The following is a 19745-nucleotide window of genomic DNA, read 5'->3' on the forward strand; positions in this document are numbered from 1 at the left end:
TAAACACCGTTGTTATCGCACGTCAAATGTCTAGACTTGTAAAACTCTGAAGTAAATTAGATTTTGTCTGTAACACAAACCGTTAGAGTAACACCACACTAAAGACTTTTAGTCGGCCGATAGTTGATTTGGAGTCATAAATAAGTATGAAGATGAATGGAAGTAAGCACGTAACAACGATCAGGTATTTGGCTGGTTATCAGACCGATTAAAACTGTTGATTGAATTTACGATTTTTAAACTTCATAGTATATAACACAAAGTCGCTATTTCTGTCCCCGTGTCCCGTTGTACGGCTAAATCTTCAAAACTATGCAACCAACGATTTTCATGCGGTTTTTTAAGAGATAGCGTGATTAAAGAGGAAAGTCAATAACATAGGTAAGTACATTACACACATGCTGTGCCGTGCGAAACCGGAGAGGTCCCTAGTTAAGAAATATTCTTTTCAAACTATCGGGGCAACTGTCAACCCACTGTTTAGTGTCCAGTTTGCGGGTTATCTTACTGGCCTCAGCACTTATCGAGATGCGCTTAGCGTCTGTGCTCGTTGTACGAATGCAGTTCTTTTTTTTCTTTATATTTTTTTCTCCCGTATTGGCACGACTTTTACGCGAAGGCTTTACGGAGAAGCCAAAAGATTTTCTTTTATTAGAATGATCAGTATAAGATGGTAATGGTTTGGTATTTCTTTCATCGTCGTCAAAATAATAAGGACTATTTATGATTATGAGTTATATCGTTGCTTTTTATTAATATTCTTCCTTCTTTACTATCCTTTCTCTTACTCAGTCAATAACTATAATAGCATGCAGTGCATTTGAAGTATGAATTGCTTTCATAGAAACTACTTACGCGGTTTTCGGGTGTTTATTATGTTTGATTATATTTGCTGTGGTGAGTGATTGTAAATTGTATTATTGATCAATATGTGCCATGTGAATCATGTGTGTAATAAAGTATTTTTAATTCGTAGAAGTATTGGTAAAGATTAGTCATCCATAGTTGTAATGGTCTTAGCAGGAAAAGCATGATTACTATCTATGGTGGAAACTATTGCATCGACCTTGCTTTTACTTTTCCACGTATAAATGAATAACATCTAGGTATTAAAACCTAGGACTGCAGTGGGACAAAGGAATTCATGAAATGAATCACGATATGCACAATGATTTTAACGATTCAGCCTTTTTGTTTGCTTATAGGTTCTTCGAATTGCATAGAATAGTTTTAAGGCGTAAAAACTATTACTCAGTACTACCAATTTAGGGCTGACTACCCTTTGTACGTGCTATTCATTATTCAGCTTATTCATCAATGAGGATTATAAAAAAAAAGTGTGACGACGGAAAAGCAGGCGAATAATTCTTTAAATGTCAATAATACTTTTTATAGTATATTTTTTTTTGTAAAACACTAATTTCTCGTGTATGAAAACTAAGGTAAACACGAAAAATCACGCAAGTTCAGATTTCGATATAATAACGATAAGAGCAGCGACACACCATTCATACAAATATGAGCATTACATACACGGAATATAACATACACAACACGCACGGTGGATTAGGTCGCTACACACGATTGCACATCGAAAACGCAACTAAAACAGGATTATGCTGTCCAGTCCAGTATTATCTGTTTATACGATGATCAGACATCTAATTATTTGTATTGTTCCAATGTTCTGTGAAGCAAGTGTTGGATTTAAGTGTAATTAAAGCAGAATTATGGTCATTTAATAACTTTGTACTTTTGTTGAATGGAGTTATATTGAGGAAACGGGGTAAAAGTAGTTTCTCGTACCTACGTACATATTTGAGAAAAAATCAAGTTGGTGTAGGTAGACTTAATTCTGTATATTGCATTAGAGAGCCGATGAAGCGACTTCTTTTGCTGAATATAAAATTTCTTAGATGACTAACTTTAACGCGATATTAAAATGCTTTTTAACACCTATCCGCACATCTGCTAATGGCGTATTAAGAAAACGTTTTAGGAATTCTCAAAACTTAATGGAAGTTTCAAACTCTAATGACTGTAGTTTGGTTAATTATTAACACAATTAATGACTATCTGAAACGTTATATACAAAAGCACTTAGGTTGAAAGGAGTTTAGAGATACACCTGCGTCTAGTCTAGTCTTAACTTAGTTCTTAAGTCTTCACAATGGTAAACCATTAGAAGGATCCCTATTTATATAAGTATCTTAAAGATAATTTATTAATAGTGTATTTGCATGCTACGCTGTGTGCGACAGGACCTATACATAATTTAATGTTTCTTGTCTGGTATTAAAAAGGTGTCTGAGGTCCAGTCCAAAATTCTAGTTGGTTTGAAGCAGAGCTAGACAGACAAACTATAATATTTGGCTTGAACAACTGGATAAACAAGAGGTTTTCTTGGTCACAATCATCATCATTCATAAAAAAAACCTTAAATTTCAACTTATATATTCTAAGCTTTTCTTAACGATTAAAGTAATCACCAACTCTAAAACTATCGTCAAACTATCACAGTTATATCACACAACACTCTAAGAACCCATCTTCCAATTTCTCCCATTCACAAGAACAGTCTGCAAGTATCAATCAATATGATGCAGCTCAACCCGAACACAAGAGGGACCGTTCAGCAGACAAGACAAGATAGAAACGGTCGTCGCAACTAATTATCGAAGCCTTGCAAGAATGGCACCGCTGTCCTTACAAGTTGAAATTTCAATTTGTCATAGAACGTATTACGGGTTGGACGTAACAAAAGCTGGTTTTGTCTTGGTTTCGCACGGCCGACGATGGTTGGACGTAAGGATTTGAGAATTGAGAAATTCTTGTGTAGTAAGATATTGGCGGGTGTTGATGTATTGTTTTGAGTTTTGATTGGTGGAAGTGTCAGTTTTAAGACTGAAGTCTGAAAAAGTAAGGCTGCAATGGTTTTACTTTCAGATTTACATCGTCTACTAACACCTAAATCTGTATAAAAGCGGTGCAAGTGTGTTATCGCTCCTTTAAATAAAATAGATCACCCATTAGGTAAAATGTATAAAAGTAAATGCAAGTTAATTAATAATTGAACTATTTGTTTCAATGAATTATTTGAACCTAAAACCGAAAGAAAATAACTAGATTAAAATGACAGCCAAAGTGGGAAATTAAGGCCCAGCCTCCATATATCGATAGTCCAAATAGGTATGTATAACACAAAACCTATTAGTACTGTAGTTGAATCACAGTGACAACCATAGCACTGCACAGTCCACTGTACACTTCAGTACGGTCCGTTCTACGCTGCCTTTATACGTTCTTAACAGTTGGTCTCATTGTTGAGGCTTCATCTGCAGCCAGATGCGGGCGCGATACAAATTGTACCCTTTTCTTCTCTAATGGGATTTGTATTTTATATTGTGTTACAGTGTAATTGTAACTCGGTTGTCTCGAATGCAACGCTTTGGGAATTATGTTGCGTAATTGTTGTTTGGAATTCTGTTACGGTAAATTATGTATTTGGATATTTTGTAAAGTTTAGAGAATTGTCATGGAATTATGTATATTTGTTTAAATGTAGGTACAATATGCAAGTAAGAAGCGTTTCCAAGTTTCCAACTTTTTTTTTTTCAATCACTTTTTTTACCAACTTTTTTTCATAAAACAAGTCAACCTTGTGGCGGACTAAAACCTGTACAGTCGGAACTTTTTGTGTGTGTGTTATGTTTTATATTTTATTAATTTTTCTCCTTCAAAAAATAAACTGACAGATTACAATACCTTTACAATCTTCATGAAGCATTTTTATTTAGTTAGAATCCTGCGTAGCATGCTTATGAGCATCTCGCTTAGATGCTACAACCTCTTTCTAAGTCAGTAGCATCGTCATTTATTACTACGAGTATGTATGTAATTAATTATTTATCACGGCCGCGATTGCTTATGCGAAGTGAGCACCTAATTGGAAACGGTTTGACATAAAATAATCCGCCATAAGCGACAAAATATCTATGCTGCAAATCAGCGGGACGAACAAAATGTTATTAAACCCACGTCAAAACAATAACAGAATCTTTTATCTTGTGTATGCAAAATAATTACCGACACAATAATCGAGCAAATTTTGCTCTCAGCCCAATGAACGTGGAAACGATCAACTTATTATTTTTCGATTCAGCACAACAGTGCGTGTAAATCGTCTGTTTATTTGTCCACTTTGACCTTTAGTCGCTGGTAATAAGGTTGCTAATTGCACAGGCTTTCGATACACAATATCACAGGTTACAATACAAGCATAAACTCCAATAAAGCTTTTGTTTGTTAGGCTGTGCACCCTTTCTCATATTGTTCCACACGAGTGGTTTCATGTGTTTGCTCAATCTAATTGCTACTCAGTCATTGTGGGTATCCATCTGTATGAAATCATATTGCGAATGGAAAACCCGTGCGCATTTGCTGGCTCGGCGCGGCGGCTCATGCGGTAGTATTAAATTTTGTAATAGGACGCTGCGTGCGTAACGGGGATGCGGGATTTTTCTTTTTACCGCGAGTGAAAACTCAGCCATACATACAAAAAGAGAGGTCTCAAAGTTACAAAAATAGAGGACACTTTGTCTTAAGGTTGCCCCTATAAATCTCTAGCAAAACTTTCTCAACATTGTTGATGGAAAACTGGGGACACAGGATTAAAACGTAGCGCTTCAAACGTTAAACAGTTTTACCGCACGGAGGTTGTAAGTAATACTTTCAGAAAAGTTGACTCACAAAGAAAAACTAGCGATGGTAACATTGAAAGAGTATCCAGGAAAAGCTGTGGGAAATATAAGAGAGGAAAAGTATTAAATAAAGCATGAATAAACCTTATTCAGAGGAGCTCAGATTTCTAAATGAACAAGTATGTTGAATGAAGAATTTAATTTAAAATCAGATTCCATTCAACATAAGTTCTGCCTTGAAATATTGTTCGTGTTCTTTATAATAGAGACTTCAGTGGATTATACGTTGCTGGGACTATGTTTTTTTGGTTCCGTATCGATATTTTCTCTGAGCTACTTAGTGGTGTTGGCTTAGAGTTTTTTGTTTGGAATCGACAGGGTTTTTTTAAGAGGAACTCAAGGATAAAAAAACGTGTTAAAAATAATCAGATAAGTGTAATAATTATGCTAATCCCAGATAGTAAAACGACAGTGATAACGATACTGTAATTTTTCGATAAGGTTATATCTCATTATGAAACAATAAATATGTTATCGAAATTAGTTTATCATCCATGATATCTCGTCTACATTTTATTTTATTTTTAATGTCACTGTATTTTTTCCACTATATTTTTGAAAGAGAACCCTGTCTATATCTTTCTCTGTCACAATATCCATTTAGTCTCATCTATTTGGAATGGTTTACCTTTAACGACTGGGTTATAGAATGACTAAGTTGCATCGGGATAATGATCCGGCTATACTAACTTTGTTGCTAAGATGTTAAGAACCGCAACCAATCATTGGTAAGTACAATGTTGTTTTAGAGTCAATATTGGAGTTCACTTTTATACGAGTATGTACATAAGTACCTTGACTGTTTAATATAAGTTCCAATTTTGTCGAAAAAGATTTATGTTTTTGAGCTCACGAATATTTGTCAGATTTTTTTACTAATGTCTGTAACCTTTAAATCGATATATTATATATGGTAGGTGTAGGGGTACTGAATATTGTGTGCAAGGATCAGCCACCATTTTTCAAGGAAAATTACCACTGTTTGTACTGACTGACAGCAACTGTCAACTGCACCAAAAAACGGTCAGACTATATTTAAGACGATCCTAAGACAAAACTTCGAGTCATGCCAACACAAGCCCTACACGAACGATTAAACACTGAATATTTATCGAACATTAACATCAGAGGTAGCATACACCATTACGGACCCCTTGCTGGAGAAGTCATACCCGTCTATGTGCAAACATGGAACCCTCATATTTGATCACTATAATTGGTTCGCCTCTTCCCGTGCTCTGTTTGACTAAGGAATAAGGAATGATATGGGGACCACAGAGGATTGAAGAAATGAAGTACCTAACATGGTGTGGGCGCATAGGTAAATTGGCACAATCAAATGAGTGAAATATTATAAAGACGACGCTTTAATTAAATAATATCAACGGTATTACCAACAAAAATGATCAGAAAAAAAATATATGTACAAGTCAGAGATATTTACCTTACTTAAAAATTTTTTTGAAGGCTTCAATATACAGAATGTTAACCAAAACCAATAGTAACAGCATAAAATAACAACTAATGTGGCACTAACAATTGAATAAACCACGAATTTATGTCGAAACAGTTTGTAATTAAATTACCATACAAAACTTAATCTTGTTTCGCGATAAATAAAAAAAAATACTCCTTAATTAACTCATGTCTGTGTCTCAAGTACTCTACTTGAGCTCTCCATTACGTACCTGCTCTATAAAAAATATTCGGAAGCAATGCGTGTACAAATGCACAAGTAATTATACCGAGTTGTTAGCAATGTCAACATAATTCAATTAATTTGAGTATGTTGAGACGACTTCGAAATTATTATTATGTTTGCTATAAAGACTTTTGGACGGAGAAGGATGGCTTTGTTCTGTATTCAATGTCAGTGTGTTGTCATTTGGAAGTCATAAATGTTCCGAATTGTACAAATTTCGTGTTTTGATGTTCTCTGTGAAGTTGTCAAAAGACGTTAAAGGAGTGATGAAGTGTCGCTTTATTTGTGTGGAAAGGGATTTAAATAAAAAACTTATTTATCTCTGACAAATATCTTTATAATTTGGTAGACGCGACGTCATGTTAAATTGCAATATTTAGAATTTATATTATTTGCACCGAAGATCTTTGGCAGCAAGAAGCATGTGAAAGAGAGAAAATACTGATTATTTTCTCTCTTTTCTAAAACTAGATAAGGTTACTAAAACATCAGTTACCATCAGCAGTTTAGGCTCAATATCAATATCAATATAATAATAATTTGCTGAAATGTGCTAACACTATCGTCTTTCAAACAGCCTAACTTCATATATCTCTTAACTCCCAATTATCGGCGCTGGCTCAGTTATAATATTGTCAATCCCGGGATTAGGGGCCGTTGGTACAGCTCAAAGCCAATGGGCCGATACGAAGCAGCCAAGGCCCAGCTAATCGGTAGACTACCGCTTAATCTCAGATTTACGTACGAACTACCGTTGTCTTTGAACTGAATTTAGTGTCGTGTTAGTTCGTGTTCTAGTGTTAATTGAACTAAGATTTATGTTTGGTGTTGTCGTGTATTGTTACATCGACAAGGTAATAGCGATATGTTATTGCATATAGATTGCTTGAGCGGATTCCGATAGTTATTCATGTTAATAATACCAACAAAAACAAAGACAATTAGCTAAATGTAAAAAGAATACCTAAGTGTTCATAATTCCTATGATAATAACTTTTGACCAATTCAAACCTACCTGAAAACTACAGATTTGAATTTTCCATTCGACTGTTCACGGTTGCCGCGGAGTGCAAAGCAAGGATATTTGAAAATTCATGTTCTAAAGGGGTGCATAAGGGAAGCAAAGTTTGCATCCTTACGAAGTTATTTCTCTATAAATGGCATGGGTGAAATGGTAAACCAGGAAAGGTTACTATTCTCCACAAATAATCGGAATCAAAATGTCTTTATGCAATAAAAGCAGCTTTATTGACACAGAAGAATTTTTCACTTGTACCTAAATAAGTTTGTTATAAGTAGCGTGTAAGATACTTTATATTTTGCTTAAACAAATAGGTTCTGCGTAACAGAATAAAAAAAAAAATGTTTATTAAGGCGAGATTTCAACGATGTCTAAAAAAAAATATGTCCGCAAGTGCAGTGGACTAGGGTCAAGGCGTACATATTTTTGTAACGTAGGTACGACAATAATTTAGGTAGAATCTCCCCATTACGTTATGGCGCTATCGCGGGGCAGAGCTAGTCAAAGTTAATACGAGGAAGGTCAATACTGATGGTCCTGAGTACTGTTGCTAATACTTTGTAACGAATAACAGCCTTCCTTACACGAGGAAATGGCTATCTTTAGATCTATGGAGAAAACACGTGGAAAGTAAAGGTCAAGCCGGCCTGTAAATATAACATTATTAAGTTTTTATATTGCAGTAGAGTAATGCACTTTTCATGCATACTGAATGGAATAAAAATCTTCCTCTAAAGGTGAACTTTTTAGCGTAGGAAGCATTATATTTTGCATGAACATTTCATTTTGTAAAGAATATTGCAGAATGTTTGACCATTGTCATTCATGAAAAATAAGTGGAACTATAGACGCGTACCTGTCTCTCTCCGTCTGAGCTAAGTGCCATATCAAACTACCAAAATGCTCAAACCCTAAAATTATCACGTTATTATCCTTACCATATGTTACGACACTCAAGCGTCCCGAGAATAAGTTTCCAAGTCTCCTTCAATCCCAGATTAAAGTGGATCTAGTGAGTCGGCCTTAACTTGGCCTGGCCGTGTGCCTAATAGTCGGGTGGCCATTATGGCTTCCCTGGCAGGATCACGCGAGGTTCGAGATAGTTCGTGCGTTCTATCCCAAAGCTTAAACTTGTCCGCCACTAAATTCTTCGAGGGAAAGGTGCGGGATTATATCCACTGACGTTTTATGGGTTAATTGCTGAAGGTGTTGTTGGAGAAAGTTTTGTTTGTTCTAGTAATATAAGTTCTTTGTTACAACTTTGGCGGTCTAGAACATAATGAGAACGATAGCTGAAAACTTTCTCAAAGGCTGATGTCAAAAAGTTGAATTAATATAAATACCTCAGAATGTTGCGTACATAAACTATTTCGACTCAATTTCAAACTTCGTGCGTCTGTTAATTAGAGACAAATAGCGCACTAAAACAAATGAAAAATAAACATTCACAAAGAAATTAATAGAGCAATTTAAATAATTTTATTAGGGCTGTCCAAATACAAAGCGGGTTGGTTGCAGCGACAAGTGCAGGGCAACGCATGGGCCCTCTTTGTATGCTAATAGCCTGTGTTTTAGCACAATAGGGCTGCCCGTGAATGCTACACGGTCACAAACTTTATGTCCTCGATTGTCTTTTTAATGTCTTTAATAATTGTTTCCTATTTTTTGTTTTATTTCTCTGCGTATCCTGCGCATAGGGGTCCGAGTGTGTGGATGTCCTGTGAAATATAATCGGCGCAATATTTTTCAGGGGTTGTACAGGTGACGATGTTTACGGAATCTGCATTATCATTAGTCTTCCTTTTTGTGCATAACTTTGACTTATCAGGCCCCTGGCAAATATTGAGCATTGAAAGTAAAGAAATACCTCTCAATTATCGAAACAAAACCTCCGTTTCAGACTGAATTTGTCACACTAAAATTAATGTATTATCCCAAGCATTTCTTAGCATATGGTGCAATTACCAGAGCCATAACTACCTCTATAGCAATCACAGAACATAGGGGGAGGGGACACGAATGTGAATAGCACAAGACTAATTATGATATGATTAGCTTTATTAAGATGGCGCTGAATAATTATACAGGTTGTCAAAACTAATCGCTTTGATGAAATGACAAGATAATGGATAAATAATGTCACTGTCATGTTCCTAATTCTTACAATTTCAAAATTATAATTCCAAAGTCCATATTCGATTTTGTTGTTGTTTCTTTCGATAAGAAACACAGACGAATTTCTCGAAACACTTATCAAGCTAATATCTGAATAATATTCCCTTACATTTCAGTCAATGAGGGCTACCGCGTATGAAATCGCCGCTAGAGGCGCTTGTGTAGCGTGAGGTCTTCGAAACGTCAAATGCCACTGTTTGTTTACGCGCGAGGGTTTATATTTCTAATTAAATTAATATTGTGAATATTTAACAATACTTTAAATTAATTATGGCAAATACAGATCAGAGTTCTTTAAATGTCATTGCTTTGACACTCTTTAACCTTTCGGAAACTTATGTTCGCATTTCTTTTTCGAGCAAAACGGCACTGCGCAACACTGTGGCATCGCCAATACGTTCACACTATAGTTCTATTGTATTACAAATGATCTAATATAATCATCTAATGTAGATATAAGTTTTAGCGCTCATAATACGAACTTTGATCGCCATAGTTTTAGACCTCACGCTACAGTTGCGCCATCTGGTGAACCAAAAAACGGTAGCCCTCATTATCTAAGTGTTCCGTTATTCTGACACTATTATGTAAGTAAATATGGTAATGTTGATTGAAACCTCGTAATATTCCGAGCCTCTGTTCGAAATATTCAAAATCATTTGTTTTATTCATACGGTCCGCCAACCCTACATATTGTATCTCGTTTTATGGGAACAGCTAGGATTGGTTACCTATGAGTACTCGTTATTTTTGCATTCATAAACAAGAAACAATATCAATTCAAATTTTTATATAAATATGCGCACTTTTTGTGTGTCTATCCTCTTTTTTAATCATGGAAACATGTATGATGAATTTGATGCATTTGTTCTTGTATAAAATAAATAGCCAGTGATAGGTATAGATTGGAAAAAAAATGTTGTTGGTCATGAGTAGGTTATACTACCGTGCTTATAAGTATGTACCCACCCAAAACAAAAATGTGAAAGACTGCCAAGTTCGATAATATGGGAATGCTTCGCCTATAAAAGAAGTGAGATCTGAATAAGTACCAAGTTCCATACACATACCTCAGTTAAAAATAGTTACTTTTTAATGATGTTACTTGGCAAGTTTTCATACACCTTGTTATAAACCTACTAAACGCAATGAATCAAGTATTTAATTTTCTATTAAAACTTGCCAAGTAATCATCATTAAAAAGTAACTATTTTTAACTGAGGTATGTGTATGGAACTTGGTACTTATTCAGATCTCACTTCTTTTATAGGCGAAGCATTCCCATATTATCGAACTTGGCAGTCTTTCACATTTTTGTTTTGGGTGGGATTTCATTTATTTTTGTAAGGTTGTTTATTTTATTTTTTTCTTATGATGAAGTTAGTTAAAGAAATGTCTCATTTATACTATCTTTTAGATTTTTTAATATGCACTATGTTTCTTACAAAGAAATGAACTAGATTAACTATGACTAGATTTACCAACTGACTGACATGACATGTTATCATATATTATGTTCGTGGATCAAAGTTACACATTCGTTATTTTCGAAAGTGATTCACACTTGGCCGTTTTCAGATTTTTACTTTACTTTGACTAAATACAAACCTTTGTACCATTCGAAGATATATTATATAAATATAGATAAATTTAGTTCGTTTTAGTTCCTTAGGGGTATAAATTTACACCGGGTATAAAACACCTTCATTATTTTGAAACCGACTCACACTTGGCCATTTTCAGATTTTTCCCTTTACCTTGATATAAAGACCTACCTCCATGCCAAATTTCAAGTCAATACGACCATTGGAAGTGGTCTAGGTTTTTGATGAGTGAGTCAGTCAGTGAGTGTATAGTAAAAATAGCGATTTTCTGACGTCAATATCTCAAGACCTACAATAGGTATATTAATGAAATTTTGTATTTTAGATAAGTGAGGGGGTCTCAACAGATACTAGAAATTTGACATGCGTAAATAAAATAGATTTTGAGTTACAGGGGGGTCGAATTTGGCCCGAAATGGTTCGTGTAATATAACCCACGGCCGGTGTGTCGCCTTTTTCGCTCGAACTTGGCGGACACACTGCCGTGTGTCTAGATAAGAAGAGTATTAATACACCGTATCTCAACGCAATGCACCACTACAGTTACTCTAGACCGTACTATGGAAACTTAGCACTATACAGATCAATTCCAATAATGCAAATGAGCCTTAATACAATTAATACCTGTAACACTACCACAGATACCGTGAATCTATTGTACGGTACAGTACAGTATAGTACGAGTAACTAATACTAAGAGAATATACATCACGTACTCTGCTTTACGTATTCTGTGCGCGAAACTGTGGGTATTTATGGCTCCTAGCCATCTTAGTAAAGTCTTAGCTTAAAGTTCGCAATAAGCATGAGTAGGAATAGATCAGGGTCCGACAGAGCGAAATTTACTGTGACTTTGAAAGTCTGTAGGTAAGTCAGAGTTGAGAGGTAAATAAAAGAGGTAGGTTATGGTAACGAGTTTTTTAAAAGGCTTGTAAACCTTGCATCTGTTGTAAACTCTGCCTTGATCTATTGTATGAATAACTTTGCCTGATTTTTGATTGAAGATTTGTTCTTTTCAAAACAGTTTGGGAATCAACGCGTGTAGATAAAATATACATTTATATAATATAGAAATGGAATAAACAGAAAGACGCTGTAATAAAATATAATGCCACATTAAAAGGGTAGAAATAAATAATGGCAACACTATAAATCTTATTACGAAAATTCATGAATATATCGGGTGTGTCGTTCATAATCATATTAAATGAAATGCGTTAATATATTGGTTAATATATGTCGATTAACACAAAGATAAAAGAAAAATACCTAAAAATAAAAAAATGATTTTTTCAAACAAAGTAAATGGAATAAAAATGTGCAAAAATTAGAACACCATATAAAAGTCAGTTATTACAAACAACTGAAATTCTCCCTTGAAAACTGACAGCTGTCAACTGATCAAAACATACGATACTCCTAACTTTATCTCTGCTTTACACATGATGTTGTAAATTATAAAAACGAAAAATGACTCCTGTGGTTAAACCACTGAATGGATTAGGTTATTTTTTTTACAATTCGACATAGAATATCATAAAGTATATGCGATATGATTTAATGTGATTGTGAACGACACACCCGATATAGAAGATGCAGCAGCATAATACAATTATATAATCCAACTCATCAAAAGTAGATCATGTTACTCTAATGAAAATCAATTCATCCAACCATAAACTAGTTAACTGATTAATTTTGTACGTCTTGGTGAATAATGTAGCCACGCTAGATATCATTAAGGCTAGACACGTAGCTAATCAAATTAATCATGCGGTTTGATAGCGTTATATGTGATTTAAGGGGTCATATCGAACTATACGTGAGTCGCGTTCCCGATCACAATTATAACGAACGCCTTTGAAAACATCTCTCACATACACAAACCATTGAATAGCTTGTATAAAGCAAACATCTCACTAACAATTTTAAAGGAAAGCGTCAAGAATCGACCGAAACTGTGTATTTCAAATAGAAAACGAACTTAAAATGTGAACTTCCTTTCAAATCTTCGCCAATTTGACGCAAGATTGATTCAATTGAGTTCCACCATTTCCATTTCGTATGCAACCGGATAATACTTCAACAGTTTCTTCTCGTCGTTTGCACCATCATAACGCGATCTCCTACGCCTTTTAGTGTACAAACAAACACAATATTTGTAAACTGGTATCTAGTAATTGACAGAGACCTTGTTTGGTTGGGTGCTTTCATGTCTCTTGACATTTGAGAAGCCGAGAATCGCCCAAAGCGGACCCCTTTTTAGGGCGTGAAATTGAATCTTGTTGCGGGTGGAGGGTGCACAGAAAACTTAAATATTTAAGGGGGAATTACCATCTAGAGAGGCAGCCCAACGATTCAGAGGTAAGGTATTAATTTTACGAGCCCCATTGTAACCGTAGACGGGGATGTATGAACTCGTTAAGTTCTAACAGTCGTTTGTAGACAGGATTCGGCTTTATGGTCGAGAAGGGTGTTTAAGAGTTGACTTTTACTGTGCAGTTTGAATTAATTAAAATTAGCGGAATTTCGTGGGTGTTACACATTCCCTAGTGTGCGACTGAGCTGATGAGATTGCGTGGTCGCTCGTAAAAAGTTTAAATCAGATTGTGTGAGAGTGCCAGCAAAAGTTTTTCATAAGCCGTATATTAACTTATAGCTGTGAATGTGCCTCTGTGCCAACTGATGAGCACTCCATAAAGTGATTTGTTAATTTTGGAGTTTCATGAAGAGTTGCAATTTGCTTTTTATTTCAGTTCTTTATCTTTTTCGTTTATTGCTTTCATGTTTGGAACTTCTCTATAGTCATCATCATCATCATCATCATCATCTCAGCCATAGGACGTCCACTGCTGAACATAGGCCTCCCCCTTTGATCTCCACAGATACCTGTTGGAAGCGACCTGCATCCAGCGTCTTCCGAAAAGTGCTGGAGTTGAGACCAAGGACTAGCAAGCGAAGCGTAGGACGTCCACCAACGAGGTGGACAGACGACCTTATAAAGGTCTCTATAGTAATGCCTATTTATTTCGTTATGCTGTTAACTACATATGTATATAAACTGCAAGACATCAACCGAAATGTTTTACATTTCTATCACCTGCTTCATTAAAAGCAACCTACCTACATGACAAACAATCACTTCAACCAGTGCGGAACAGTCTCATTGTCGCATACCCTCCTTATTTGCAAAGCATCATCAATATCAACTTCAGGAACTTGGAATTTGACAGCGACTCGTTAATTTGACATGGCGATACCTTTGTCTTTATCCTGGTACCTCGCAACCGCATCAACTATAAAGGGAGTGTTCCAAGGGCCCCTAGTTCTCTCCCGGGGGAAGTCAATTTCATTAATACTGCGGTTAGTACCCTTCTAAGGGGGCGTACATTTTTAAACATATTAACGGTAATTGAATACCTGGACTGTGTGCAATGAATTAAGATTAAGGTGTCTCGGTTCCGGTTTTTTTGCGGGGCTCTTGAGGGCATTAGAGGGCTGTTTAATTTATATTTTGTTTTTAGATTAAGAGGTCTTGGCTATTATAATAATAAAATCTAGTGGCTATCATGTTGCTTTGTTTTTCTAATAAGACTAGCATCCGCCAGATGATTCACCCACGCTTACTTTACGCACCGGGATAACAATTAGCCTGTAGCCTTTTTCGTTACGTCGGCTATATATCGCTGAAATATTTTTCAAGTCGGCCTAGTATTTCCTATGTGCTGTGAACGCAAGTTTAGGAATCTAACTTGGCAAAGTCAATCACAACGGTGTTGTGCACCTAGGACATCAAAATAAGGATTCATCATAATTAGTCGAGCCACATACTATGTCAAAATATTAATAGCAATCAATTCTGATCAAGGGACGGAAACTGTTCTTTCGCAATAAAAGATAAATTAAAGGCTCAACATGCTATTAAGTCAATGAACACGCGTAATTTCCAAAAAACCTTCCATAATGCACCCTGAAAGTAATTAAGTCAAAATTTATAAGCCGACATTCTTTTAAAAGGAATAAAAGTATAACTAGAATAAATTAGGGGAGGCATTTTACTTCATACCTTCGAATCCCCAATAAGGCTGCATGTACATATTTCTTCTTAGAAAAGTTAATAAGTTTCTTCTGTTTATTATTCTAGGCGGCCCACTTGCTGCCACAAAAACATATTTTTCGCATAAAGAAAATATGGAGGCTTAAAGAGTTCGAGTTTTTTGTGATGTAATCTTAAGAGATTACCTTGAAATACTTTCGGAGGGGAGAGGGCGAAAAAGAAAATTGTTTTACAGTTGTTTTTATTTCCCTAAGTTTATTATCAAACAAATGTTTTAGGTATTTGGTCCTGTTTTGCACAATTATTATTATGGGTAGAATATTTACATTCCAAATTGTTCTGTAGGTTTTTAGATTTACTATTGATATAATATAGACTACTGTCTTATCGCGTGCTAAGATTAGTAAAATATATATTGAACTTATCAGCACGATATCAGCTAGCAACTTCAATGCCACAATTGCTCAGTTTTTTCACACGCGCCGCCGTCGATAGTCGTCATGGCCGCGAAACATTTGGTGTGGGCAGCCGCGTGCTTCATGCTATCCCTAACTGCAGTTAGTGGATTGCAAGCAGTAAATGGGAGAATTAAACTAACAATAGGCACAGCCTCTGGATGTTCTGATACAATGCGTTTTGTTCAAAATCAGTTAACTGAAGCCTACAGTTTGTACGGACAATTTCTGGACGTCGAATTCGTGCCCTGGGGAAGAACTGTCTGGAATTCCACTGGATTTCATTGTCAGTTCTTCGAAAACGACTGCTGGGCAAACCGTCTGCACAGATGCGTTCTGGACAGGTTGAAGGGTAATCAAGATGCTCAAGTGCACTACATGACTTGTGAATTCACCAGCCCTTACCCAGCTTTCGCGCAAGGAACTTATATTTGCGCTCAAGCTGTGGGGGTCAATCTTATCGACATAGACCACTGCGTGAACAACCCTGGAGACGCTTTGGACACTGCTGCTCAAAGCGCCGCCGTTGTTCCAATGCAGGCAATTAATTTTGTTCCATACATCATGTTCAACGACGTACCAGATATACCGTTGCATGACTCCGCCTTCAGCAGGCTCGCAAGCATGATTTGCTTCGCTTTATCTGAGGACCCTTCTACAGGAATAACAAGTTGTACAATTTAATTACAAGTTTTCAAGAGTAAGCCCATAGAACATCAAAGTCAAAGTCTCCAATCGGCGAATTGTGAAGTTTTATCTTAGTTGGTCTTGCTGGTGCCAGTTTAGTACTAAATGTCCAACTTTCACCCGGGTTTTAATCGACAAACTTGTGCAATTGGACAATCGCCGAACAAGATATGGCTAATAGCTGAGGAATTTTTGATGATAAGCTGACGGTGTAATGTTCGTGTTCCGTTTCTTAATAGGCATCATTTATTTTTGATATCTTTACAATAACAGATAATGTTTTATACTGCCAGTTGTATATATTGATTAAAAATAATTTAAGTGATTGGAAGTTTTATTTCATGTTTGAAGGACTTTAAGTACGATGTTTATTCAGGTAAAATAATGATATATAGTAACCATTTCTTATCTTTAATTATAATCACTCTTAAAAAAAAATGGTTTCCTCTCAGTACTAAATTGAAGAAAAACAACGTTTTAAATCAATTTGTTGTCATGAAGACAGATAAACATTCTAATTCTCATCGTGAATATTAGTTACACAAAAACTACGGATTGCTCGAAAATTATAATTGTTTATTTCAAGAATCCTTAATCTGTAAAGTTTTAGGACCTTTAAAAGTAATTACTTACCTCCTGCTTCTTGTTTTTCCATATTCCATGAAAATACCGTTGTATAATGGGAAAAATGGATACTTAGTTACAACTGTGTTAAAATTAACGATGAAGCTAGAACTATTTCAAACTAGTTAATTATAATTGTAACGTCAAACAATCTATATGTTACTTATAAACAATAGTTTACCTAATAACGTGCTAATTATCAAAGCTCGCATCTGTATTCAAATTATTTACACTGGCATAAATAATAGAAATGGGAATGGTCCAAAATGTAACATAAATTGGTAATTTAGTGTTAATTTTGGCGGTATAATGTGTAATTCGCCATTTTGTTTTGTGTTAGTGCTGTAAATGGTTTGCAAACGATCGCACTAACTGCTTGTCAGTGCATTGTGCAGCGGACGTTATTGCGGTGACCATGAGTTCGGGAAAATTAAGTAACACTGTTTTTTTAACTGACTTAAAAAAAAATGGGCTTCTCATTTGTAATCTATTGTGATTGTTTAATAAGGAAATTTAAAGAAACAATATAATGTTAAATAAGATTGTTTAGATAATGTTATTTTTTCGGTAAATATCTAGTAGTAAAGTGAAGATGTTTAATCAAATCTGATCTGATTTGATAAAAAAATGCACATCTACATTGTCTATTATACTTAATCTTAACCTTGATGACGATTTAATTTATTATAGATCCGTTTACAATTTTCATTCTATTCGAATAAGTTTGCATTTAGGTTGGCCAGGCAAAGTAGGTAAGTAAGTCCTCATTACTCTGTTTTCATATTATATTATAGGAAATGAGCTAGTTTAGTCTACATTTAATCAGACAATGTCGACGTATGGTGTAATCTTAATTAATCTGGTTTGGCTTACGGATTACATACGCACGCATTGATAAACCGTAATAGCTGATTACAGAACGTAGCTCGACTCGATTAGCTGTGATTAAATAAATTAGTACAATGATTAAACATATTCTCGTAACTGATTCAATTAGGCACTGTTTCAATGAATTGAATAATTCTATTGTTATAATATAGATTATATTTTTGTCTAAACCAATTTTTTTTTACACTGTTCTGATCCACTTTTTTCAGCACGGGTCTAGTTACAACTTTCTGATTTCACAGGTCTGCTTATTAATAGACAGTATTTCTTAAGATTTTCTATTTCAAATAAAGAATAAAATCTAAATAAGTAATAAAAAGTAGGTCCGTTCCTAATTTGAAATGTTTCTCTAAAAACGCAAATCCTAGTCACCCTACCACATTATTCCGCCATGGAAGGCCTCATGAGCCAATAATGCTGCACCATTAAGCGATTGAAAAATGTCATACACCACTTTGCAGCGCCGATGCGCTACATTAAGTTCGGTTTGGAAAGGGCGCATCATTGTATGAAAACCGCTGCTTTGTGATGGAAATGCTTTAAAATTATGTCCTTTAAAGTAAAGGTGCTCCCTCACTGAAGAGTAACATTTCAATTTTTTACCTGAGTGACGCGAATTCACGTGTATTTTGGCGAAGTTAAGCCATGTTTATGTGAAGATATCGATTTACAGTTGACGATTGCCTGCATCCGGATTTAAACTGTGAAAACTGTCCAAGGGTCCGTCATGTTTTCGTCACTAGGAGTTGTCCCTCCATGCAGATATTTTTGATTGTTTCAACAATGCGTCTTGTAATTTTACCTACATTAGGAATAGAGCGGTGTGGGAGCACCTTTAAATTTCCTGACGCATAGCAATAACAATACATGACATTAGAATATTTCTGATGGGGACTTATTGTAGGAGTTTCATGCTCAATAAAGGCGTAGAAGTTAATGCCCTAGATTGGAAGGACAAACTCTTGAAAGTGGCATTTTAAATCCTTGGTTTGTGGATGTTTTGATTTCGAAACAACTGAAATTGATTTGTTAACTTAGCGGTTAAGGATTTTTATATAATTTTTTTTTTTTATGTAAATTACCAAGTACTTGATGATTTATTTATAATAATAGAATGGAATTAAGATTATTTCCAGCGTCAATTTTTATCCTAGACTGCAAAATTTTATTCATTTTACCATAGTCTCATAGTTTCCCTTCAAAATACTACTCATAATTCTTACAAACTCAATTCCCGCGATTCGTAAATCCTGAATTAGGAGCCTCGACCTACAGCTTTAACTGTACAAACAATAGAGCCTATTAATTTCCATTATTATGTGATTCATTAGCCGACCACGAGGTTACTGTTACTCGGGCGTCGAACACGCAACGTCCGAAGTACATTTTGGCTTTACAATGTACCAAATTGAAGGTTTGTTTACTCGAAATAGGTAGGACTTTATTTATCTATATTCAGGTGTTATGCCTTGTTTGTGAATTATTGTTATCCGGTATACTTACGGTTTGTATATAACTGTGATATTTTCAATGGTCTGGATTAAAAAACGTGACATAGTAACGAGCAGAACTAAAAAATGCTCCTGGTTGTAACCTTAATTCTGCATGTGTTTAATTAATAAACAAACATTTTTTTATTAATCCGGAAAAGGATTATTGAAAAAAGTTTCTTTTTTTCTAATGGTGGAAATCGCACGAAAATCCTTTCAGGCATTTTGCAGGAGGTATATCGTAAACAGACAGAATAGCGATTTAGGACTTTGGTTTACAGT

General features: G+C 35.3%; 1 protein-coding gene across 1 annotated transcript; it reads left to right on the forward strand.

Annotated features, from left to right (window-relative positions):
* The first annotated feature begins 15762 nt into the window (after positions 1-15762).
* Positions 15763-16786, forward strand: LOC124633993 (GILT-like protein 1). Its single transcript, XM_047169385.1, has one exon. It carries the CDS (start codon positions 15820-15822, stop codon positions 16456-16458), a length of 639 nt encoding a protein of 212 aa, XP_047025341.1. The 5' UTR covers positions 15763-15819; the 3' UTR covers positions 16459-16786.
* The last annotated feature ends 2959 nt before the right edge of the window (positions 16787-19745 follow it).

Source organism: Helicoverpa zea, chromosome 10 (genome assembly GCF_022581195.2).
Source record: "Helicoverpa zea isolate HzStark_Cry1AcR chromosome 10, ilHelZeax1.1, whole genome shotgun sequence".
Taxonomy (NCBI): Eukaryota; Metazoa; Arthropoda; class Insecta; order Lepidoptera; family Noctuidae; genus Helicoverpa; species Helicoverpa zea.

What these genes read in the sequence shown, in the direction of transcription:
- LOC124633993 (XM_047169385.1), top strand. Translation starts at nt 15,820, where the DNA reads ATGGCCGCGAAACATTTGGTGTGGGCAGCCGCGTGCTTCATGCTATCC.